The sequence below is a fragment of the Urocampus carinirostris genome, chromosome 9, assembly GCF_059441175.1.
Source record: "Urocampus carinirostris isolate Australia breed hairy pipefish chromosome 9, RoL_Ucar_1.0, whole genome shotgun sequence".
Taxonomy (NCBI): domain Eukaryota; kingdom Metazoa; phylum Chordata; class Actinopteri; order Syngnathiformes; family Syngnathidae; genus Urocampus; species Urocampus carinirostris.
In genome coordinates, this window is record NC_142357.1 from 36,395,862 (window position 1) to 36,422,895 (window position 27,034).

The following is a 27,034-nucleotide window of genomic DNA, read 5'->3' on the forward strand; positions in this document are numbered from 1 at the left end:
AGTAGAATAATACATTTTGTTATTCAAATTATTAATTCATCTTCTGCATAATATTAAATTATTGTTGGTAATATACTGATTTAAAGGGATACCCACAAACCTGTCTTTTTTTAATTTTCTCCTTTTATACTTCCTTTTTTCCTTAACTTCTTTATACACAGGGTTGGGTAGGGTTACTTTAACTTGATTACTTTCAATTACTTTTGGATTACTCCAATACCAAATATGCTAATAAAAGACAAAAGAAACTAAATATAAATACAATTATGACTCACAACACGTGCTAAGCTTTCTCTCCTGGCTTTGATGTCTTTGATCTCCGGCAAAAATGCGACAGAAACAAAATGAAAATAAATCCAAACATCATTTTTGCCGTTCCATGTGTTCCGTTACTCCCCAAGCCTGCACAAAATTTAGTAATTTTATTCATATTTAGTTTCTTTTGTCTTTTATTAGCATATTTGGTATTGGAGTAATCCAAAAGTAATTGAAAGTAATCAAGTTAAAGTAACCCTACCCAACCCTGTTTATACAACATAATAATTTGTAATATAATGCATCAAAGCAAGTGAGCCGTTTGAGAGCCGGCTCTCTTTAATGAGTTGAGCCGAAAAAGCCTGTTCTCTAAAAAGAGACGGTCTTCCTTTCACTACACAACTACCTACATGAAATCCAATGTTTTTTAAGAGCACATGTATTTCAAACTTACCTCGCCTGTTGTTTTCAGATCAGAATGACTTACGGCGTTTTCATTCGGCCATTACGACTTGATGATTGTATCCAAAGAAAATTCAAAACTATATTGTAATGTAGGCCTACTGCTCTGCTTTCGCTTTGTTCACGTGTGATCAGAATGATGCATGATGGGAAATCCCCAGGCGGCAGACGCATGCGCACAGTAGCATCAAACTGCTCGCTTCCTTTGCAACGAAAAAAAACGATACCGAGATAGAGGCTACCGGATGGTACCCATCATTGACAAACTTGCGTTTTTCCGTACAAATTTTTTGGTACGTCGTACACGTCTTAAAATGCATAATAAATGTACTTTGTACGGCAAAAATATACAGGTTGACAGGTATGCATTATGTTTAATTAAATTAGCATTATTAACATACATTTAAACTTGGTGTCTTAATCCGATCTAAATTACACATTTACTACCTCAAACATGGCATTTTGTGTGTGTTTTTTAATTATATTAATAGGAACCTGATTTTAGCATTTCTTGTGCAGATTCAGCTAATGTCCTTTCTAATCAAAATCATTCTCATAATAGCCACCCTCAAAATAAATAAGGGATACAACTGTTGAATAATGAATAGCTATCTTCAAAAACCTTAGTTCATATTTTAAACAATATTTGTATGTATTTCCGTTATTTTAGAGTTTAAAGTAACCTGGAAAGACCTATTTTCAAGGGTCAATTTAAGCTAACTCATGGCAAACTATATTGTTTAATCAAGTTAGCATTGTTGACGTATATTTAAACTTTGTGACGGCATTTTCAAAATGGCCACTGCAAAAATAGATATGAAAATTGGTTATATTTGCTTTTAAAGGAATGTTTGTATTAATTACATAAAATGAAGTAAAAAGGTGTTTTATCTTCTTATTCTCGTGATACTTTTCGCTAAATGCAGGTACCGTCACGGTTGCCCATTGCCCTCACTTGGCCCCGCTCGTTTGGCGCCAGCTGCGGCTTGTTGCCTAATTGGCTTCCCTCCTATTTAAGCTCAGTGCTCTCACTCACCCCTTGTCAGTCGGTCAATGAACCTCTGCACCCGCAAGACGTGTGTTTTGACTCTGTCCGGTATTGATACCGTCTATCTCATCCTGTTTGATATCTGACTCCAGTCCCCAGTGTCTGGTATCGATCCCGTCTGTCTCATCCTGTCTGATATCTGACTCCAGTCTCCAGTGTCTGGTATCGATCCCGTCTGTCTCATCCTGTCCGATATCCTGCACCAGTCTCCAGTATCCGGTATCCATCCTATCTGTCTCGTCCTGTCTGATATCTGACTCCAGTCCCCAGTAGCCGGTATCCATCCCGTCTGTCTCATCCTGTATGATATCTGACTCCAGTCTCCAGTATCTGGTATTGATCCTGTCTGTCTTGTCCTGTCCGGTATCTGGTATTGATCCTGGCTGTCACGTCCTGTCCGGTATCGACCCTGTCTGTCCGGTATCTGCTCGTGTATCTGGTATCGACCCCGTCTGTCCGGTATCCTCTCGTGTATCTTGTCAGCCTCTTGCCTCTTGTTTTTCCACGCCGGACTTCTGTCTTACTTCTTCCGCCTTGCGATCGCCGAATCACTGGCGTTTGTGTTCACGCGCCTGACTGCCCCATTCCCGTAAAATAAAGCTTGTGTGAACACGTTACGCATTTGGGTCCTTCTCCTGTTCTGGTTCTGACAGGTACAATAATCCGAAACAAAATTACTTTATATTTGGAAATAAGGTCAGGCAATATATAAAATCAATCAATCAATCAATCAATATATAAAAACCATTGGACACTCCACAAACAAACAAAAAACATGCAGGACATTGTATTTATGAAACCTTACAATGTATTTTTGTATACTGTATCTTTTTATTATGTTTTTGTCTCCCTCTGGCGTTTGTATGGGTATTTTTTTATTCTCGTACAATTAAAAAACGGCACGAAGTAATTACAATAGAACTATAAAAAAAGGGACATATACTGTAGTATATAATTTCCTGCCAGTCAGTCTGTCTAACTCACTCACTCACTCTCGTAGCTGGACTTAAACCCTGAACCTCCACACGGTGGGGCTGTACACCAACCCTCCTCCAGTCTGAATTGGAGAACTGTAAGTATTTAAATGTTCCTGTATTTTAGAGTTTATTTAGAGCTCTGAGAAGATAATGTTTTAAATTCATATTTTGCGTTGTTTTCTGACTTTTAAATGTGTTGGTGAGTGTATAAAAAGCTTATTTTTTTTAGGTGAAACGAGTTTAAAGTTCACTTCATAGTGAAAAAATAATAAATATAATTCAGTTGCATGATAGATTTTTAAAATTGATTAAACCATTTCCTGCATTATTTTACATTTTTACTGGTAATATACTGATTAAAGCGACCCCCCCAAAAACCTGTCCTTTTCCCTTTTTACTCATTTTACTTGCTTTTGTCTTTATTTCCCTCTTTTTCCTTTTATCATTTGACTATTTCTTCTTGAGTTTCTCTCTACCTTTTTTTGTTTTGTTCCCCTTTTTCTTTTGTTTTTGTAATTTTGGGCATGCTGTTACATAATAATTGGTAAAATATTGATCAAAGCAGTGGCAGGCAACTATTTGGAGAATTAAGATATCGCCATGTTATATTTCTTTACATTTTTTTAATATATTCGTTTCATCAAATTGGTTTTGAAACTTTCACAATAAAAGCAAAACAATATAGGAGGTCCGTGTTTTGAGTTCTTTACTTGAGTTTTGTAGTATTGGTCTTAAATTTTTGTTTTATAACATTTTTGTAGTATTTCTGGACCATATTTGTAGTTTTATTTTTGTAGTTTTATTTTTGTAGTATATCTGGACCATATTTGTAGTTTTATTTTTGTAGTTTTATTTTTGTAGTATTTCTGAAGTATTTGGTTTGTACTATTTCTATGGTAGTATTTTTATTGTCATATTTCTATAGTATTTCTGTAGCATTTCCATAGTACACGTGTTGTAGAATATCTGCAACCTAGTATTTTTGTAGTATTTCTGTAGTATTATATCTGTAGCATTTCTGTCGGAATATTTCTGTCGTAGTATTTTTTTTTTGTAGTAGTACTGTAGTGGTGTCTTTGGAGTATTTCTCTTGCAATATTTCTTTCACAGTATTTCTATTATAATATTTCTATAGAAATAGTTTCTTTTCATGATAAAAGCAAAGTAATGTATTTGGTCCCTGTTTTGAAGCACTAAACTTGATATTTAGTTTTGTGGTAAATTTGTAGTATTCGTATAGCATTTCCATAATACAGCAGTATTTTTGTAGAAGAATTCTAGTTCTCGAGCAACACCTGCTGGTCAATGTTGAACTTACATTATCGTCGCGGTCGAAACAATTCCAATTTGAATTTGTAGAGCTGGCCTGAAGAGGGATGGGTGTCACCAGGCTGTACTTGTCCACGACCCACCACAGGAAATGGTGTCCCTACTACCCTGGTAGTTAAGGGATGCAACCCACCAACCAGACTTGTCCATCCATCCATTATCTTCCGCTTATCCGAGGTCGGGACGCGGGGGCAGCAGCCTTAAAAGGGAAGCCCAGACGTCCCTATCCCCAGCCACCTCCTCTAGCTCATCCGACAGGATCCCGAGGCGTTCCCAAGCCAGCCGAGAGACATAGTCTCTCCAGTGTGTCCCGAGGGAGGCGTCCAGGAGGCATTCTTATCAGATGCCCGAGCCACCTCAACTGGCTCCTATCAATGCAAAGGAGCAGTGGCTCCACACAGAGTCCCTCCCGGATGACTGAGATTTTCACCTTATCTCTAAGGGAGAACCCAGACACCCTGCGGAGGAAACTCATTTCGGCCAATTGTATCCGGGATCGTGTTCTTTCGGTCATGACCATAGGTGAGGGTAGGAACGGAGATCGACCGGTAGATCGAGAGCTTTGCCTTTCGGCTCAGCTCCCTCTCTCCCACGACGGACCGGTACAGGGTCCGAATGACGGCAGACGCTGCACTGACCCGTCTGTCGATCTCCCGTTCCATCCTACCCTCACTCGTGAACAAGACCCCAAGATACTTAAACTCCTCCACTTGGGGCAAGATCTCTTCCCCAACCCGGAGGGAGCATGCCACCCTTTTCCGACTGAGTACCATGGTCTCGGACTTGGAGATGCTGATCCTCATCCCGCTTCACACTCGGCTGCGAATCGAATAATCTAATTTATATTTCATGTGTTTTTCAGGGGTCCGCTGCAAAACATGAAATTACTAATTACTTGATAAATTTGTGGATCATGTTTTCTATTCTTATTGATAATATATGACTAAAACAAAAATAAACGAAGAAATCGTTAGGGAGCCAAAACAGTTGGCTGTTTTCAGTGAGTCGAGCTGGAAAGGCCGCTTCCCAAAAAGAGCCGGTATCCCCACGACTAGTCTAATAAACCTGTCCTCTTGGATGTGACAGTAGGGGGCAATAACGCTTTACATAACTCAATAACAACGACTGGAGCCACTATCGGCGTCATTTTTACTGATTTAAAAAGAAAAGTCTTGAGTTAAACGTGTGGTCTATCTAGTCAGAACGCCAGGAGACACGACAATGGAAATCATTTCAAGCATTTTCAAACACATCACCCAAAATTCAAGCGTTGATCTGACCTTGAAAACACAACATTTAAATTCAAGGATTTCAAGCACCCGTAACGTTCATCATTGCTGAGCAAAATTTGCAGAATTTATGTGACCGCCACACTTCCTAAATCAAAAAGAGGATCACCGTAAACTAAGATGATTAGTCCCGACTCGATTGGACCAGGGCGGAAAGTAGGCGGGGCCACAAGAGACCTTCTCAGGTGTCCACAGCTGGAGAGGGAATTCCGACAGGATTATTTGATAAAGAATTTAGGGGCCCCTGAATTCTTACGTCTACCCTGGGAGCAGAAAAAAAAGATAGGGGCAAAAAAGTGCAAGGTGGACACATAGCAGCACTACCCAGCAGGGCGCAGGAATTTTATGAGCTTTCCGTGAGAATTAGGCTTTTATTTTAGGAGTGTACCGGTAATAACTTTGATTAGAGGGGCCCCTTTTCAAAATCTCTGACACGTAAAAGAGGTGAGAGATGGAGAGGTAGAAAGAGAGAGGGAGGGTGGGAGAGGTAGATACAGTAGATGTATAAAGAGAAAGAGAGAGAGGGTAGAGATAGCTAGATGTCTAAATAGATGTCTAGATAGATAGATAGATAGATAGATGTCTAGATAGCTAGATAGATAGATAGGTAGATAGCGCTGAACCATGAAAAAATGCTAGCTTAATTTTTCTGCATGGCCCATAATAGATACAGAATGCTAGCCCTAATACACATACATCTATGTGGACATAGTATCCTGTTTAGGTGTAGCATTCACCTGTCCTGTAGGGGGCAATGGCGTTTCATAGGACAATTCCATACAAAATGATGGCAGTTTTCGTTAATCATAATTGAGGGAACACAAAAGCAAGACCAAACCACCAGAGAGAAGTGTTGGCCTTTTTTGGAAATAAAAAAGGCATCAATTTCAAGCATTTACAAGCACTTCACACAAAATGCGCACACAGCATTCAAATTCATGCATTTTCAAGGATTTCAAGCGCCTTTACAAACCATGAGAGGGCTTCAAATATCAGTGAAATGTGAATCATTCAAGAATTATTTTACAGTGTCATATTTTAGAAAGTGTTTTGACCAAGCTAAATGAGTTAAGCACTGAAAATAGAACAACACAAAGAGCAAAGTAGCCTAGCTTGAGTGAAGATTGCACAAGAGGCCTCTGCAGAATGTGTGACTAAACATATTGACTTTGCTGGCCTGCAACCTGCCACGGCTTTCACAACTTCATTTTTATACTCGACAAGAACATGAAAGACAGAACGCTGTTTTTTGACGTCTGCAGATAGGGAGAAAGGATTTCAGAAAATGATTTATTTACAGGAAAATACCAGTATTGGATAGTGTACAGAAACAGAACAAGGAAATTTACAAAGATTATCAGAAATAACAGACATCAAAGCTACGCTAACACAGGCATGACGGCATATCTCTGCTACATCACTAAATTGATCTAAAGGAACAAAATGTGAAAGGAAGATATAGCATTAATTTACAGCAAAGGAATTGTATCGAATATCGTACAAAAAAAGAACAAGAACGTTATCCAAGATCCTCAGAAATTACAGACAACAAAGCTCCGCTAATGCAGGCATGACGACATATCCCTGGCTACATCACTAAATTGAACTACAGGAACAAAATGTGAAGGGTAGGGTACAGGATTTTTTACAGCAAAGGAATTGTATCAGATAGTGTACAGAAAAAGAACAAGAAAGTTAACCAGGATCCTCAGAGAGCACAGATAACAAAGCTTCGCTAATGCAGACTCAACTACGCATACCCCTGCTACATCAAGTTAAAACACTAAATTGATCAAAACGGACAAAACGTGAAAGAGTACAGGATTTATTCACATAAAATGAAATGTATCGGTTCATGTACAGAAAAAAATCAAGGAACTTAACCAGGATCCTCAGAATTTAAAGACAACAAAGCTACGCGAAGGCAGGCTCGACATTGCATCCCTGCTACATCATGTTGAAACACTAAATAGATGTAAAGGAACAAAACATGCAAGAAAGAAGACACAGAAATTATTTAATAAAAAGGAAGCAGTGTACAGCAAACAAGAGAGTCTACTAGGATTTTCAGAATACAGAAATTGGAATTATTTCAACACAGGCTTGACTATGCATTGCTGCTAAATCAGGTCGAAACACGAACTAGATATAAACTGACAAAACCTGAAAGAAAGAGTAACGGCTTAATTCACAGAAAAGGAATTGTATTGGGTCGTGTCCATAAAAAGAACAAGAAAGTTAACCAGGATCCTCAGATTTTAAAGGCAACAAAGCTACGCTAACGCAGATTCGACGATGCAGCCCTGCTAAATTGTGTTGAAAGACTAAATAGATCTAGATTAACAAAACATGCAAGGCTAAAATACTTGCGGTTGGAACATGATGTAGTTGTTCTATCTTTGTGTGAGTATGCTACCTACGTCCTTGTGTTTTCGTGTTCTGTTCAGTTAGAACCGGTTGGTATTTCAATAACTCCTACATCTTCAATTCCTGTTTTGTTCCTTTAGCTCTAGTTAGTAGTCCAACACGATGTAGCAGGGATGCGTAGTTGAGTCTGTTTTAGAGTAGTTTCAATGGCTTGAATTCTGAAAATCCTAGTAGTCCCTGTACGCTATCTGATACGCTTCCTTTACAGTGAATAAAACATGCATCTTCTTCTTTCATGTTTTGTTCATTTTGATCTAGTTCATGTTTTAACATTATATAGTTTATTTGAACTTGTGGTGGAGTAGTGTCGATGTTTTTAAATTCTGAAAATCCTTCGTAAATTTCTTTATTCTGTTTCTGTACATTATCCAATACCAATTATTTTGGTTAGATCCCTTAAACACACCGTAAGTAGGGGCCCCATTCCCTGTGGTGTGTCTTGGGCGAGTACAGCCTGGTAGCGCCCATCTCCAGGCTAATATATCTTTCCACCCGGTCTCGAATTGGGGACTGTTCGCGTGACAGGCAAATGTGCTAACCACTGCACTATGGATGGAAAAACTACTGTCACCAAATTTCAGGTCTTCCTATTTTCATGTTTGGTTGTAGTTGCAATATTGGGTAGTTGTTCTAGCCCAGGGGTCTCCAACTCGCAACCCTCGGGATGATGGTTCGAGGCCCCCGACTTAATATGAAAGTTAAAGGGACACCGTGTATTATTTGACTACTAGATGTTTCTGTATGGAATCGTGCAGCCGAAAATGCTTGCTAAAAATCACAACTAAGAATACAAACTATGGAGGGGACCAAACCACACATTACTACTGTTTAAAAAAAGAAAAATAAGAAGACAAAAAAGCAAGAGAAAAAGAGATTAAAGAAAGGAAAAAGCAGGGGGAAAAAGAAAAGAAAACAAGGAAACATTAGCGAAAATGAAAAAAGAAAAAGGAAGAGAAAGCAAGGAAATGGATGAAAAAAGAAGGGAAATAGAAAAAGAGAGATGAAAAGAGAGCTCTGGTACTACAGTGAGGGTAAGTTTTTGTGGAAGCTCAACGGTGCCATATTAAATTAATAAAAAAGTTTAAATTAGTAAAACAGCCTTAAAGCCCCAGTGTGTAATATTTTACCACTAGATGGCACTGTTGTCAAGAGAAAACGAAAACCAGTGCCACAACACAACAGACAAACCTGGCGGCGACTTAGAGATTCCACTATGTGAAAAATATACAAATTTCTCCAATCAAAAACAAGTGCTATGGACAGCTACCATACCATTTATCAATGATATCTTGTTGCAGAAAATATCAAAACTTGAAATAACAGCAGCAAAGCAGAAGCCACATACGCATACACGAACACGCGAACGCTTCTTGAAAATATTCGCCATCAGTATATGGTTTTCTGTGCTTTGCTATGCAGTGAGCAATGTGATAGCTTGCTTCAGTGCTGGTGTGTTTAGCAGTGAGAAAGGTCTTCAGGGTCTGTGTTTGTTTGCCGTACCTGGACACAGCGCGTTTTAATGTCTCCGCCTTGAATACATGTTCATGTTTCGTCTTGTAATGACGTTTAACACTTGCAGTGCGAGGGACAACCCACTCGAGGCATAATGCACATAACAGCATGGTCATTTTTTGCACAAAAGCCTCATTCGTCTGTCCACGCTGGCTGGAAAGAATGCGATGTTTTTGCTCGAGGAGCCGTCATGATTCGTTCATTTATCGCGTGCGTGTGTTTTTCGTTGGCTGGGTTAAAACACGGATCTCTCCTCTGCGAGGCGCTGCGCAAACACACACTGACACACGAAGCAGAAGAGGAGGGGCGCTAACGTAAAGCCTCTAAATAACACGGCGTGCAACTGATAATGTCTAAATCAGGGGTGTCAAACTCATTTTAACTTGGGGGCCACAACATAGAACAAACATTTTGTCGCGGGCCGGACGAGTAGATTAAAGAGAAAGAAAAAGAGAGATAAATAATAATAATAAGATAAAGAGGGAATAAAAGGAGAGATGGCGGGACAAAGAAAGAGAGAGAGGCAGAGAGCGTCAGAAACAAAAGGTAAAAATTTGTGAGAGAGGGGAAAAGAAAGGGAGAGGAAGAAAGAAATCCAAAGAGAAATAGAAAGACGGAAGGAGAAAAAAGAGAAAAGAAAGCGCAAAGGGTAGGAAGAGAGAAAGAGAAAAAAGAAAGTTAGAGCCAAAGAGGTTAAAAGACACAGAGAGAGAAAGAGACAAAGAGCAACAAAGGAAGAGAAAAAGAGAGACACGTAGAGTGACAGAGACAGAGTGGGAGAAAAGGGGTGGAAAAGAAAGAGAGAGAGAAAAATAAATACAAGTACAGTGTCTTTGTGAGAGGCACCTGGCTTTGGCAACATCAAGTTGACATATTTCAACCTGCAGCTTGTTTTTCCCTTGCGCTTCTCTGAGTGTTGTCTCGCGGGCCGGATTCAATCCTTTAGCGGGCCTGATCTGGCCCGCGACCTTGCTGTTTGACACCTGTGGTCTAAATTGTCAAAATTTCAGGTAAAATGCACATTTTTAAAATATAACCATTATTATTTAGCCGTGCGCTCACGTGCCACTGGTTAACACCTCTCAGCAGTGGCACGCGTGTCATATGTTGCCGACGCCTGCCATAAAACAAACACCCAATTCATAAAAACCAATAAGCTCACTGTTTTAATTAAAACTATATCATAATTCAATCTTACATGTCATGTCACTTTGAGTGAAATGGAAAAAAAGGGGTTTTAACCAGACAGACACTCTAGGTCAGGGATGTCAAACTCAATTGCACAAGGGGCCAAAATTCAAAACACACTTAAGGTCGCGGGCCAACCAGGATAAACATTTATTGAACACACTTAAACTTAGATGGTAAGGCGCCCGCTTTGAGACTGGGAGGTCGGTGGTTCGCGCCCCGGCCGAGTCATTCCTAAGACTTAAAAAGTGGTCGGCGGCGCCCTCTGTTGGCTGCGGCTGCATCGGCTCGCTACAACGGGTCAGGTGCAATCGACATTTCGTTCTGTGTACATTGTTACACAGAATGACAATACAAGGAAATTATTATTATTATTATTATTATTATTATTAATGTTTTTGGAACATAAATATGAATAAAAACCGACAAAAATCTTAAATTCAAACCTTAAATCACTTATACAGTATTTATTATTTTGCTGTAAATAAAAATAGCTTGTTAAATCATACAACTTAGAACTTAAACAACTTAACATTAAAGTAACATTCAAATTCCTTTGCTCCGATGTCAATGTATATATTTAAAAAAAAACTTAAATATCCCAAAAGATTTTGCTCTCCTTAATATATCTCCTGTCAAAAGTTCCTGTCTTTCTTGCAATTACTCAAGATCGGTTAAACTCATTTTTACCCTTTTTTTCATACATATTGGTTTCAAAACCAGATGCAAGCAGTTATTTTGTAAAAACGTCACAACATTCTGCAAACAGGGAGCCTGATGTGCTTACCTTTGGCGCAGACGGAGTAGGGCGAGAGATGGGAGGGAGTGCTTGCACTTTTTGCATAGCTCCACCCATCCCTCCCACTCACCCAATCAAATAACTTTAAATTCTCTTCCGTTGCTTTGGCGTATTTACAATTTGTTTCGTGGATTCATCGAAAAAGTATCTGAACACTGAACACAGATTATAAAGTGAGCTTTTATATAAAGGATTCTTTAGCATTGTACAGCCAAAACGAGTTTTTTTTGTTTGTGGCACCTTGACTGTAAATGAAGTGAAAACGTGCCCTATATATTATCAAAGGTACCGCTTTATGGATCGGTCTTGGTTTCGCTTTGTGTGTAGCTGTACAGGATTTATGACTCAAGTTTTGAACGAGATGGAGAACAATTAATAACAATGATGTTAAGCGGATGTTAAGCGGTCTAGCGGGCCGTGTGTGGCCCGCGGGCCGGGAGTTTGACACATGTGCTCTAGGTGCACTGAATCTAAAATCTATCCCGTGTTTTGATCAGTGAGTGCACTAATTTGTGTTTTAACGTATTCCTGCATCGAAATAACGTTTCAACATTCTTAACGTTGTGTGTGTTTTGATTAAATTTGTATTTAAGAAAAGGGAAGAGAGCCATGCTTGATAGATGAATGGGCGCTTTTTTAGTGGAGCGTTCACGAAAAAAAGGAAAAGTGAGAGAAGTTTCTGCAGGGTGGCGACTTCTCTCCACCCCTTTAACGGCGACAAAGAAGGAGGGCATTACAAGTCAAATTAGGCGAAAGAAGGAGGGGGGCGCTCGCTCGCTCGTCACTGGAAATGAACAAGCAGACAAAAGAAGCGTGGACTCTTCAAGCAATTGAAACAGGGAAGAAAGCGGCCAGACTAAGGGGGGAACTTTATCACTTGGAGGGGTATTCTTGTGAGGGCAGCTACTTAGTCTTTCTTTCCACTATTTAACTAAAAAAAGACACTCAAATTGAATTAAAAAAACAGTTTTTTTTCTCAGGAACAAGCGACTCAATTTACAGTAAGTCATTTTTTCCTCCCTCTTCAATTGTGAAAGGTGTTCTCAGTGGAGACCTGAACGTACCATTTCGCCAAACGTGGCATTTTTAATATTTATGAAATAATTATCCTTAAATAATAATGTTATTGATGAGGACGAAGTGAAATTAAGTTTTAAAGGCTTAACAAATAGAAAGAAGCTCAAAATGTATCAAGTTGCCTGTTTAGGAAGTGACCATGTGGAGGGGGGGTGTTTAATGTCATCGGAAACTTTCGAGTCAATGTAAACGCTTTAAATAATGTTTTTTTTGCTATAGTTATGATTGATATATTTTACTTTAACTAAGCGTAGTCTTTTTATCAAATTTTGCGACAAAAGCAGAAAAAAGTGAGAGCAAGCGATTGAATTGAAGATAAAAAATGTTGCTTTCACTGACTTCGAGGACAATCCAAAACCATGCGGTATTTAAAAGTCCCCGTCTTTAATAAATGCAAAATTACGCATTTATTAACTATTTTAAACGAATCGAATAAATGTCTGAAGTTCCCTTTTTAAAAGTCGTAACTCTTATTAAGACTTTTATTTCGGGAGGGAAACACCTCAAGTCAATGCCATTTCTATATATGGCGCCATTGCATTAAATTGCGATGCACGTGAACGCTGCAGCAGACTGGGACTAGGGTTCGAATCTCTAACCGAACCTGCGGTGAAACAGCTGTCGGGTCGACATGGTGGAGTAAAGTTTATTTTCTCGGTAAAAGAAAAAAGAAAGTTTTTGGTGTCCCGTGGCGGCCCACAAACTCCAGTGGTCCAGGTCAGAACCTTCCCCGAATGGGAGCGCTTACTAAAGTACTTGAAAGTCCTTACGTAATACTACAAGAGTTGTAATTCTTTAGTAACTAATGGGCAAACTACGGCCCGCGGTCAATATGCAGCCCACTAGGCTTTTTCAGCCGGCACACCAAACGAAATCATCATAATACAATGACAACATATACAATAGGATATATAGTACCACTAATAAAAGCATGTTTTTGTCCCTACAACTAAAATACTACTACAGAAAGATAAATTCATTACTACAAAACTAAATGTCAAATTTAGTACTTAAAACGTGGAAAAATCTATTAGTTTTCTTTCATTGTGAAAAGTAAAAAATACTACAGCAAATACTACTACAGTAATAATATAATACAAGTATACTACTAAAGAAATTTTAGAACAGAAATACTACAAAAGTACAAACACAGTCGTATTACAAAATTATTAAATAAATACTACAAAATACTACTATGGAAATACTACAAAAACTCTACTATGGAAAACTTTTACAGAAATACTACAAAAATACAACTTTATTAATACTATGATCCAAAAATACTACAACAGAAATATGATGACTGAAATACTGTAAAATAGTACTCCAGAAATATTTTGGTCTAAGTACCACAAAAATACATCTACAGGATTACTACAACATTTCCATCATGGAAATACTACAAATATTCTACCATGTCAATAGTACAACACATTTCAGAACACTACAAAAAAATACTGCTATAAAATACTATCAAAATCCCACTGCAGTAATACAAAAATAATACAACCCAAATTTTACGACAGGACAACTATAAAATACTATTAAAGACAGAATACAACAGCAATAGAAAAATACAGCTACAGTAAGTAATACTACAAAAATCATACAAATATACGACAACAAATTCTACTGTCTAAATACTACACATGTAATACAAAAATACTACCACGAGGATACAAAACACCACTACAGTAATACTATAATACAAAAGAACTGCAGCAGAAATACTATCAAAATACTACCATAGAAATTTTACCACAGAAATACCACAAAAATAAAACTGCTGTAATACTGCAAAATTACTACAGATATACCACAAAAAAATCCACCATGGAAATATTACTATGGAAATACTATAAAAATACAACTACAGTAATACTACAAAAACTATCCAAATATACTACAAAAAATCTATTGTGTAAATACTACTGTGAGGATACTAGAAAATACCAGTACAGTAATACTATAATACAAAAGAACTGCAACAGAAATACTATCAAAATACTACAACAGAAATTTTACAAAAATAAAACTACAATTACGCTACAAAATTACTACAGATATACTAAAAAAAAATCCACCATGGAAATATTACTATGGAAATACTATAAAAATACAAGTACAGTAATACTACAAAAACTATCTAAATCTACTACAAAAAAATCTACTGTGTAAATACTACTTCGAGGATACTAGAAAATACCAGTACAGTAATACTATAATACAAAAGAACTGCAACAGAAATATTACAAACATAAAACTACAATTACGCTACAAAATTACTACAGATATACTACAAAAAATCCACTATGGACATATTGCTATGGGAATAGTACAAAAACTATACAAAAATACTACAAAAAATCTACTGAGTAAATACTACAGATATAATACAAAAATACTACTGTGAGGATACTAAAAAATACCAGTCCAGTAATACTATAATATAAAAGAACTGCAACAGAAATACGATCAATACACAGTATGACCACAGAAATATTATGACACAAATACTACAAAAAAAAACTACAAAAATACTACAGCTATACTACAAAAAAAATCCACAATGGAAATATTACTATGGGAATACTACAAAAATAAAACTACAGTAATACTAAATATCAAATCTTGTGCTTAAAACAGGGACCTCATTTGTTTGCTTTAATTATAAGTGTTTCAAAATGAAATTAATCTATTTATAAAGAAATATAACTTGTAAGTATCTGCATGTATATTTATTCATACATGAAAAAAATTGGACAGTGCTTCAGGATCGTCCCTTTTTCCACATTTTTGGACCCAATGCGGCCCGACTCCAATTATCGCCTATTTCCACCCAAGACCAGATCTCCGATTTTGGGCTAAATCTGGTTCGTTTTAGACATTATTTGGTCTGAAAGTTGCCTAATCTAGGGATCTCAAACTTTTTCAAGCTAGGAGCTACATTTTCTTATAAAACAGGGCAACGGGCACCCATTTTGATATACATTTCCAAACTTACCATGTTATTACTACATATTACTATGTAGTAAGCACTGTCATGACCAGAACCGAATCAGGACCCAAATGCGTAGCGTTAACCACAAGTTTATTGATAGAAAGAGGAAGGGCAGCGCCCGCGATCTGGTGCTCACTGGACACGGGAAGCAAGCTGCTCCGAATACGGAAGTGGATCTCCCGTAGCGGGGGATGGGGGTGTCAAGGACGGAAAAAACGGTCAATGGCCGGGACGGGAGAGCAGACGTGGTCGGGATCAAAAACGGGTCGTAGCCGTAGACAAACGGGGAGATCAGGAACGGACAGGTGCAAAAACGGGACAGACGGGAATCAGGGTCCAAATGCTTGCCTTGTAACAACAAAGGTTCGCTGACGGACTGACAACCGGAGAGTGAAAGGACTGGGTTTAAAAAAGGGACAGGGAACCAATCAGGTAGTTTGCAGCAGCTGGTGCTAAATGAGCGGGCACAGGTGATGCTAATCCAGGGGTGTCAAGCTCATTTTAGCTGGGGGCCACACATGCTATAAAAACATCTCACAGGGGCTGGACGAGTAAGTTTAAGAGAAAGAGAGAGGGAGAAAAAGACAGAGAAAGAGAGGGATGGAAAGAGAGAGCGATAAACAGATAGGGAGAACAAGGGAGACGGAGTAACAGTGAGAGAAAGAGAGAGCAAAATAGAGATGTGAATGGAGAAGGGGGAAATGAATATAGAGATAAAAAGAAAGTGATAAAAGAGAAAGATAAAAAGTATAAGAGAAGTGAAATGATAGAAAGAAAGAGTCAGCAGGAGAAAAAGAGACAAAGTGAGGTTAGAGAGAGAGAGAGGTCAAAAAGGGAAAGAAAGAGGGTGGGAAAGAAAGAGAAAAATAGAAAGAAAGGTAATAAAGTGTAAATTAGAGAGAGAAAATAGAAAGAGAGCAAGACAGAGAAAGAGAGTTAGTCAGAGAGAAATAGAGAAAGAGAGAGTGAACAGGAGAAAGAAAAAGAGGGAGAAATAAATAAAAAAGAAGTGAGTCAGAGAGAAATGGAGAAATACTACCACAATTGTTTTGCAAGTGTTAACTGGCTTTGGTGACATCTGGTGGAAATATTTAAAACTACATCTCATTTTCCTCTTGCGCTTCTCTCACTGTTGTCTTGCGGGCCGGATTTAAACCATTGGTGGGTCTGATCTGGCCCACGGGCTGCCTGTTTGACACCTGTGTGCTAATCAGTAATCATGACAATTACTATGTTATTACCAGGTTAATTGTTGGAAGTAGGGTTAAATTGACTATAGAAAATTACAATGATGAGCTATTTTCAGAACAGGTTCGTGGGCATCTCGCCTGTCCTTTGGGGTCACCCTGGCGCCCACGGGTGCCACGTTGGAGACCCCTGGCCTAACCAATGTTGTCCAAATGTAACATCCCCCATCAAAGTTGGTAAAAGAAGAGGTTCCCCACCTCTAACTTTCATTTTTTCACCAGATGAAGGCGTTTTGGGGGGTTTCCTTCCACCTAAATTCTCATGCATGATTAGCAATTCGAATTGTATGGGGGTGGGCAACTATTTAGAGTCGGGGGCTGCATTGGGTTAAAACATTTGGCCTCGGGGCCGGTCCTGAAGACATGTCCCATTGTTGTGTAGATCGATATCCATGAAGACTTCGTGTTCTATTCTTTTTATATTTAAATCATTTCATCAAATTGGTTTTGAAACACAATGAATACAAAATAATAGTTCATTTTCTAGTTTTCTGCAGTTGGATTTTTGTTGTGTTTCGGTAGTTTTACTGGAGTTTTCTTGTTGTAGTATTTCTGTAATAGTATTTTTGGAGCATATTCATTGTCGCAGTACACTGCGACTGGCTGGCAACCAGTTCAGGGTGTCCCACTGCCACAAGATAGCTGGGATGGGCTCCAGCACCCCTGCGACCCTACTGAGGATAAGCGGTGCAGATAATTGATGGATATTTCTCTGTTTATCTCCTAATTTGTCTCACATTCCCTCTTTCTTTTTCCTTCTTTATTTATCTCAGTATATTTCTGTTATCTTCTTTATTTTTCTCATTCTCTTTCTTTATTTCATGTGTTTTTCTCATTCTCTTTGCATATCTTGTTTACCTTTTTTCTTATTTTTTCTCTCTTTTTTCATTTTTTTTCATTCTGTCTCTGTTCATATTTATCTCAAATTGTCTCTTTCTTTTCCTCAATTTCTCTCTCTGTTCATCTGTTCGGTTCATCATATGTTTCTTAATTTTTGTCCTTTCTTCTCATTCTCCATCTTTCTTCTCATCTCCATTTATCCCCTTTTTGTTTATCTCTCTATTTTTCTCACATTTTCCCATTCTCTTTCTCTATCTTTCTTTATCATTACCCTTTTCCCCACTTTTTATCTCCCACTTTTTTATATGTATTTCCTTCTTTCACTTTCTCCCTTACTGTTAATCTCTGTTTCTCTTATCCCTTTCTCTCTCTTGCCCTTTTATTTGTATCTCTGTTTATCCCTTTCTCTTTTTATCTATTTCTATTGCTTTCTTCCTTTATCACACTATCTGACTTTGCCACTTTCTCATTTCTTTTTTTATAGTTATCTCACTTTCTGCTTCTTTACCTGTCTGTCTCTCTCTGTTTACCTCTCTGTCTCTCTCTCTCTCTCTCTCTCTCTCTCTCTATTTATCTAGTCAGTGTAACATTGCATCATTCTTTGGGTTGGCTAGCACGTGTATTTCAGGTAGCCACTTCCAATTCTGGGACGCACCTAGACAACTGTCCATGAACCTTTTGCATTCCCGAGGCCTTAAACGCATCACGTCAGGGCCCTCATATACACACTGTCACTTTAACCAAACCATATCCGCCTGGTTGACTTTAATCATCACTAAGATTTGCAGTTTACAGTAAAACACAGAAAAGACAGCTGTGTTGTGTTTATGTTTTGATACGTGTACTGTCACTTACTAGCGCGTTAGCTTGTCGCTACCTACCTAGCATAGCAAACAAGTTTTCATCCAGTAAATGAATGAATGGACTGCCACTCCTTTCCTCAATAATTATTACGGTGACTACATACTACAAACACGCGTGTAAGTGGCATTCTCGATTTAGCAACTTACGAGCACCGGAATTTCCCTGCGGGTGTGCAATTTCATGATGTCTTTTAACACACGCCATTATCCTCTTACCGTTTACTATTTTGACAATTAACTATTTTAGATCGAGTGTCAAATTAGTCCCAAATTGGCATCCTGGAGTTTTTCACACTCTGGGTCAGTGGAGGAAGTTTCCTTTCAGACAAATGTAGTGCTTTGAAACCATCTAGCGCATTCTTATGGTTCCTGAACTATGTTGAAGAGGAGTGAGTAGCTTCATTTAGATCAGGAGACAATATTTATAATAGTGCATTAAGTACTACTGATAAAGAAATGTTTATTTTTGAGTTACTTCACATGTCTACAACAAAAAAAACTACAGCAGAAATATTACAAAAATACTAGACTTACAATAATAAAAAAAATAGTGCTTAAAAACAGGGACCTAATATCTTAGTTTGCTTTTATTCTGAAAATAAAAATATCCAATGAAAATTCTACAAAAAACTACTACATTCAACTAAAATACAAAAATACTATTACAGAAATATTAAAACCGAAATACAACTCAATTAACATTACAAAAATACTACATAATATACTAAAAACATACTGTTCTGAAAATACTTCTACATTATTTGTCAAGAACCAGAACAGGATCAGGACCCAAGCGCATGACGTTCTCACATTATGGGAAATGGGGAGTCATGCACGTTAGGCAGCAGTCTGGCGTGAAATGAAAGGAAGCTGCCCGATGATTGCTGGGATGGGCTCCAGCACCCCCGCGACCCTACTGAGGATAAGCGGTGCAGCTAATGAGATGAGATGAGATAATTGCTAAGTTTTGTGCTTAAAACAGAAACTTAATATACTATTTTGCTTTCATTCTGAAAATAATTTGCACATACACTACAAAAATATGACGATGGAAATATTTCAAAAATACCACAAAAATATGACAAGAATACCACTACAGTAATAGTACAACACAAAAATGCAACTAAAATAATACTACAACACTAAATATCGAATTTAATGCTTAAAACAGAGACCTAATATATTATTTTTGCTTCAATTGTAAGTGTTTTAAAACTAGATTGTTAAAACAATATAGCATGTAATAAGTACAATTTTTATGTACATATTTGAAAATAAAGTTGTATTTACCTTTGGTGTGCCATGACATGAACTGGTTCAGTTGAGTTAGTGGGTGAATGCAGAGGGGGGAAGAGATGGCAGATTCAAATTAAAACAGATTTTAGAACTTCGATTTGCAAAGATTGCTTTAATCACCTTCTTAATTTTAAAAGCAGTACCAATCTTTGACTGTACCTTCTTTGTGTTTTTCAATAGACACAAGCTTAGTTTCCATGATGATCATGTTTTGCTTCTCCCTTCAGCATCACTGCAAGGAACATCATGATAAACACAGTAGAAAAAATACAGTTTTATCAGCGACTTTAAGTCTCGACAATGCACACAAGATTACGAATTAAACAAATTGAAAGAAAGGCATTGTGGGAGGGAGTTCTGCCAAAAGTACCGTATTTCATTATATTGAGGATTTTGTGATGTAAACCTATACCTTCCAGCATGTTATATGCAGTTGACCAATGGCAAACAGGCAGGGATGTCTTGTTTGTGTTGTATCGTGGGTAAAAAACACTGTAAAGAGAAAACATCTTAAGCTGTAGACGCTGTATTCCGGGGGTATTGAGATACAGACTGATCAAATTACCACGGTGACTCGTGTGCAAGACATGGGTGTCATTTACAACCGCTCCCCCCTTTTTGGTAGTCCCTTTCCAGCACAATGGCGGCCTGCCGGACTGTAACTAATCACATTACACGCTAGCCTCATGATCGCTCATGTTAGCACACGCTAGCCAATAACGATTTGCTCCATGCGTCCTCAAGTTGGTTCCTCCCGTTCTAAGAATTCATTCTGTGTCCTCCTGGCAGAAGGAAATATTTTTGGACTCCAGTTTCCTTTCGGAATGTTTTCCAGGCTTGGGGGTTGAGAACAGTGTGGGAGTGTACTGGTTTTTGAGACCCTCTTGGACCATTTTCAGGGATAATCCTTACAGTCCTAATAAATAGTCCTTTTGAGGTTGGAACATGGTTTTAGAGCAGGGGTGTCAAACTCATATTAACTCGGGGTCCACACGATAGAACAAACACTCTGTCGGGGGCCAGACTAGTAGATTAAAAAAAAAGAGATAAAAAAGTAAGAGAAAGAGGGAGGGAAAAAGAGAGAGGGCGGGACAAAGAAAGGGAGAGAGCGTGACAAACAAAAGAGATAAAAAGAGAAGTTGTAAGAGAGGGGGAAAGAAAGGGAGCGGAAGAAAGAAATCCAAAGAGAAATAGAAAGGCAGAAAAAGAGAAAAGAAAGCACAAAGGGTAGGAAGAGAGAAAGAGAGAAAAGGGAAAAAAGGAAGTTAGACAAAAATAAGTTAAAAAGACACAGAGAGAGAAAGAGACAAAGGAAGAGAAAAAGAGAGACACAGAGAATGAAAGAGACAGAGAATGGGAGAAAAGGGGTGGAAAAGAAAGAGAGAGAAAGAGAGAGAGAAAGAAAAAGAAATACAAGTACAGTGTCTTTGTTCGAGGCACCTTTCTTTGGCGACATCAACTTGACATATTTCAACCTGCAGCTTGTTTTTCTCTTGCGCTTCTCTGAGTGTTGTCTCGCAGGCCGGACTCAATCCCTTAGCGGGCCTGATATGGCCCGCGGGCCGCATGTTTGACACCTGTGTTATAGAGTTAGGGGTTGTGTTCCACCTGGTTGGGGTTAGATTCAAGCTTACAGTGCTATGAAAACCTATTATCACCTGTCCTGATTTCTTCTCCTTTTTGCATGTATATCACTCACAAATGTTTCAGATCATCAAAGCAATTTTGATATCACACAGGGACAACCCAACACAAAATGCAGTTTTGAAATGTTGATTCTATTTATTAGGTCACAAAATCAAACTTATCTGGCCCAATAATTACAATAATTGGTAATGAGTCTTTATCAACGCTGTGGAGTAATTTTGGCCCACTCTTCTTTGCAAAATGGTTTCAAATAAGCCATAGTGGAGAGTTTTCTAGCATGAACTGCTTACTTAAGGTCACACCACAGCATCTCAATTGCTTGATTTACATCCAGATTTTGACCTGGCCACTCCAGAACCTTCATTTAGTTTTTTTTGTGTCACTCAGAGGTGGACATGCTGGTGTGTTTCTGCCAAGACCATAAAACACTGGTCAAAAATGGCATCCATGGAAGAGTTTTTAAGCAAAAACCACTGCTGTCACAAGAGAACAGAGTCGTCTCACATTTGCCAAAAAGCATCTTGATTATCCTCACTTTTGGAGAAACATTCTATGCACTGATGAGTCAAAATAGTGCCAGATAGGTTGTGATTTTTTTCTGCCTTATTAGATGGAATCAACATTTCAAAACTGCATTTAGTCTTTCCTTGGGGTGTCTTTGTGCGATTTTGGTTTGGTGGTCTGAAACTTTTGTGAGTGGTAAATATGCAAAAAACTAAGAAATCCAGAAGGGGCAAATACTTTGTCAAGTGTTGAGTTTTTGCATGCCCATATTTGGGACCTTTTGAGGACAATTTTCAAGACTTTTGTCATATATTATGACATTTTAATGGCCCTAATGTGACTAGACCAATTTTTAAGGTTAGAACTTGGTTGTAGAGTTAAATTTTGAGTTTAGACGTTGGATAAGGCTAGACTTGTCTGTTTGGACTTGTATGTCAGAGGTTCTTGGAACCATTTTTAAATGCTTTAGCTGTGATCGGCTTTCAACAGTTCCTTTTGGGATAAGTGTAATGTGGCCTGGCCTCTTTCTTGAGGTTGAAACGTGGTTTATGGTCCAATTGGAGTGGGGTGAGGCTGTACTCCCTTTTAAGACTTTCTAAGGACCGTTCTAAGGTCCTATTTTCATTGTGGGGACCAGTAGTCCATGTCCAGACATTTTGGTTTGTCTTAATGTCGCTCAACCGACCCTTTATGGTTAAAAGATAGTTGTTGAGTTAAGGTTTAAGTTGGGCTTTGGTTGGGGTTAGTTCAAGGTTTAAGTTTGTGTGGGGAGACTATTTTTAGGGATAGCCCTTTTTAAAGGTCCTAAGTTGACTAGAACCCCTTTCTCGGGTTTAACACTTGGTTTGAGGTTTAAGTTTCAGGTTACATATAATTATTTTTATCATCATTGTGGGGACCAATTGTCCAGGACATTGTGGTGGACATACTGTGTCTAGACCCGTTTTAGGTTTAAAACTTGCTTTTGGAGATACATTTGAGTTATAATTGGGTTAGGTAAAGTGGTAGGTTTATACTTGTGTGCCAGTGTGTATCATCGTCCATATTAGGTCATCCTAATGTGGCTAGAAACCAGGACATTTTTACGGAAGGACTTTATAGTTTTATTGTTGCTAAACACAACATATTAGGGCTAAAACTTGGTTTTAGAGTTTAAGTTTGAGTTAGACTTGGCTGCGTTTAGGATAAAAGTTAGGTTTAGGGTTGACTCGGTGCCTGTGTACTTGTAAACGAAATCTTCCTGGAACCATTTCCAGGACTTTTAAGACACTTTGTTTGTCCTAATGTGGCTAAAAATTTGAGGGTTAAATCACGTGTTTAGAGTTTGAGTTTTAATTTGTGTGTGCCTGTACTCATTTTGACACCTTCTAAGGACATTTTTAAGTTTGTGTGTGTTTTTTAAAACCCTTTTGGCAGTATTTTCAGCAATAGTCCTCAGGGTTGGGTAGGGTTACTTTAACTTGATTACTTTCAATTACTTTTGGATGACTCCAATACCAAATATGCTGATAAAAGACAAAATAAACTAAATATGAATAAAATGATGACTCACAACACGTGGTACGCTTTCTCTCCTGGCTTTGATCTCCGGCAAAACTAACATAAAATGCGACAGAAACAAAATGAAAATAAATCCAAACAGCTTGCCAACATCATTTTTGCCGTTCCATGTGTTCCGTTACTCCCCAAGCCTGCACAAAATTTAGTAATTTTATTCATATTTAGTTTCATTTGTCCTTTATTAGCATATTTGGTATTGGAGTAATCCAAAAGTAATTGAAGGTAATCAAGTTAAAGTAAACCTACCCAACCCTGTGTATGGACCACCTTGTTAAGAGTTAAAACATTGATTTAGTGTTAAGATTTGGGTTAGCGTTAGGTTAAGGTTTGTGCGTGTGTGTTAGTGTACTGTTCTTTGAGATCTTCCCGGGACGATTTTTTCAGACAGTACTTCTTTGGACAGTTTGGTGGTCCTAATTTGGTCAAAACCTCTTTTAAGCGTTTAAAACCAGTTTTGGAGAGAAGTTTTGAGGTAAATTGGGTTAAGTAAGGGTTTGAGTGTGCATATTTCTTTAAGACCTTCTTGGTACTACTATCAAGGCCGGTCCTTTTCATGACATTCTGGTGGTCCTAACGTGGCAAAGCCCCTTTTTGAAGGGTGAAACGTGGCTTTGAAGGTTTGAGTTAGACTTAGGTCGAGGTAAAGGTTAGTGCTTGCGTTTGTGTGTACTGGTTTCTGAGACCTTCTTGGGACTAATTTCAGGGATAGTCCTTCTTCGGGCATTTTGACAGCTCTAATGTAACTCAACCTCTTTTTTTAGGGTTCAATTGTGATTTTAGAGGCAAGTTAGACTTTGGTTGGAGTTTGTGTGTGTGTGTGTGTGTGCGCGTCTGTTTTTTATGACCTTTTTGGGACTATTTTTGTGCTCGTGAGGTTTTGGAGTTGGCGTTGGACAATCAGTTTTGATGGTCAAGGTTAGAGTAAGGGGCTACGAAATGCATGTCATCGGAACGTATCAACTTAGAAAAAAAAAACAACAACAAGGTGGTCACGACAGCGTTGGCAGTTACCAGTAGTTCCCGGGTTGGAATGACCTGTCCTCTGTATGGAGAAATGTTCCCTCTCGGCCACCCGATATTGTTTGTTCCGCCACGTCATTCGTCACGCCGACTCTTTCTATCTACGTAGATGACACGCCTCTCCATTCTGGCCTATCTGGCCCATTCTTCCTCACCGGCAGCCAAGTTTCCACTTGCAAACATCGCCTGGCTTGTTAAAGAGATTCAAGGGTGTCAAACTAGGACAAAAAGAAAACGATTGGGAAGAAACTGTTGTTATTCTCTGTAAAATATCTCAAAATTCATATTATTTTATGATATAACACAACAAGAAACAGGGTTTGTATGGGTGCTTGAAATCTTTGAAAATGTTTGAGTTTTAATATTGTGTTTTCAAGGTCGGGACAATGCTCAAATTTTGGGGCAAGTGCTTGGAAATGCTTGAAATTGTTGCCATTGTCATGTTTTAGGCAGTCTGACCTTATAGACTAAACATTAAATGAATAAATATTGAAAAAAAGATTGAAAAATGAAACCGACACGCCTTGTTTGGTTGCTTTGTCAGTATGGTGTTGTCATGTAAAGCGTTACCGCCCCTTACTGGTTGTACCCAAGAAGACAGCTCTATTTAGAACACCGGCTCTCTCACGTCTCTTTTGGCTCCTAAACAGCTCCTCAGATCCTATTTTTTAATTATACATAAAAAATAATAAAACATTATACACCAAATTATTTAGTAATTCCATATGTTTTGCAGGGATCCCCGAAAAACACATCAAATATATAGTAAAATATTTACAGAGCTACCAAAAAATGTAAATACAAAAATGTTTTTGTTTTTAAACAGATTAAAACAACAACACAAAATCCCTGAAAATGCAAAATCAAAATATAAAAATGTAAAATATAAACTCTTTAGTGCTATAAATAAATGATAAAATGCAAAGAAAAACGATTAACTATTCTATTTTAACCAATTTAAAAACACGCAAATATAACAGAAAATAGGGAAAACAAAAAGCAAAAGATCAGCAGTCTCTAAGATTAAAAGATGAAAGGCCTTCTGCTTCAGAGCAATCAATATTATTAAAATGAGTCCAAATTTGGCTCATTTTTCCGTTTTTTTAATACATATTTATACTTATTCAACTCAATTATTATTCAACGCCCTTTCTGTGTTTGTAAGCAAGTGTGATGTAGCTCGGGGTCAAGTCTTGCTATAACCCTGAAAGTGCAGACAAAAATGTTGTTTCTCCAGAAAGGCCAGCAAAAGAAATGCTTTTGACCGACTTAAAAAGTGACATGTTCTGAGTTGGGAATCGCGTAGTGAAGTTGCTTTAACGTGGGGGATAGAAACTTATGCTAACAAGCTCGAGGCCTCAGCATCAGATAACATCCAAACAACAAAATACTATGTAGTAAGTTCTACTTATGTGTAGTATACATTAAGGATAGACCGGTATGAGTTTTTCAAGGCCGATACGATACAGACTATAATTGGCGAAAAACGATATTTGGAGCCGATATTAGTTTGCTGTAAAAGCTTCAAAATTGGAGTAGCACATTTTTCATAACTCAAAAAGAAACAAAGAATATATGTTAAAAAGTTAAATAAAACTTCAATAGCTTCTTAAAACCCTTTACAGTTAATAAAATAACATTTCAACACTACTAACAAGATTCATCTTTCACCAAAAATTAACAATGCAGGAAATAAAATTAGGCTTAGCAGCAACCTGTATAAAGGTACCTAAAACATTTAGAAACAGATAAAGGTGTCAATACAACTAACATGAATTACATCAACTGAAAAAAGGGCATCGGAATTTCAATGGAGCTCGCGAATCGAAAGGTGTGGGCACTCCTGTTCTTGAGCCTGATTGACGAATTTATGTTATGGTAATAGCTAATCACTCAGCCTTCCACTTATGGGTGATTTTTATGCTCTCTCTCAATCAAAAACACACATGCTTGTTCAATGAACCAATGTTATGATAAGAGCTAATATATCAGTCTCCACCTAAACCTGCTTCCTTAAAACAAATTAACTACATTTTTTACGCTCTCTTAATCACACAAATGATTTAATAACAGACTTTTTAAAATCTCAAAATTATCAGCAGTCTTGATTTACAGGCATGCCGCTGCTTATTTCGCTGTAACTTTATTCTCCTGCTCATTGTAAAGTTAGTAATAGTCGTGAAATGTAGAGACATTGAATGTTATTTTTTTTTACATTTTTGAGGAAGTCTTCTGTGTTAACCTTCTACACGTCTGCTGTCTGTGACAGCGGAGTCCGGAAAGCTTTCAGTGGCTCCGCCCCCGGTCGCTTGTCCAATCAGATGAGGTGGGCTGGCTAGCGACTGAGACAGAAGGCAGGAGAGAGAGAGAAAGAGAGACAGGCTCAGCTGCATCTGAGCCTAAATAAACAGCTCGTCGAATATATACAAATGCCGATAAAGACATCCATCAAATTCCCAGATATCAGTGCCGATAATCAGCCCGACCGATAATCGGTTAACCTCTAGTCGCCGTATCCTGAAAGACCTACTGAATTTAAAGAATGCCACTTTGTACTTGTGACTGCCACCTCTGGACTACAATGTAGCTGCATCCTCTGTGTTTGACGTTGAGTTAACAATTAATTTTGTGTCTTTTGCAGAGCAGCGATGGCGCCAGCTCTCCTCCAGGCCTACAGGAGGCGCTGGTGGATG

General features: G+C 38.1%; 1 protein-coding gene across 2 annotated transcripts in view; it reads left to right on the forward strand.

Annotated features, from left to right (window-relative positions):
- slc43a1a (solute carrier family 43 member 1a) overlaps positions 1-27,034 on the forward strand; it is a 58,489-nt gene that overhangs the window by 1,625 nt on the left and 29,830 nt on the right. The window contains exons 1-2 of one of the 2 annotated variants that reach the window (XM_088343610.1): positions 12,057-12,287; positions 26,983-27,034. The exon at positions 26,983-27,034 is cut by the window's right edge and continues 109 nt beyond it. In XM_088343610.1, coding sequence (XP_088199736.1) covers positions 26,990-27,034 — 45 coding nt within the window. In that variant the 5' untranslated portion in view covers positions 12,057-12,287; positions 26,983-26,989. Of the gene's footprint in view, positions 1-12,056; positions 12,288-26,982 lie in introns of those variants that run through there. The other variant, XM_088343611.1, reaches the window with a different exon arrangement.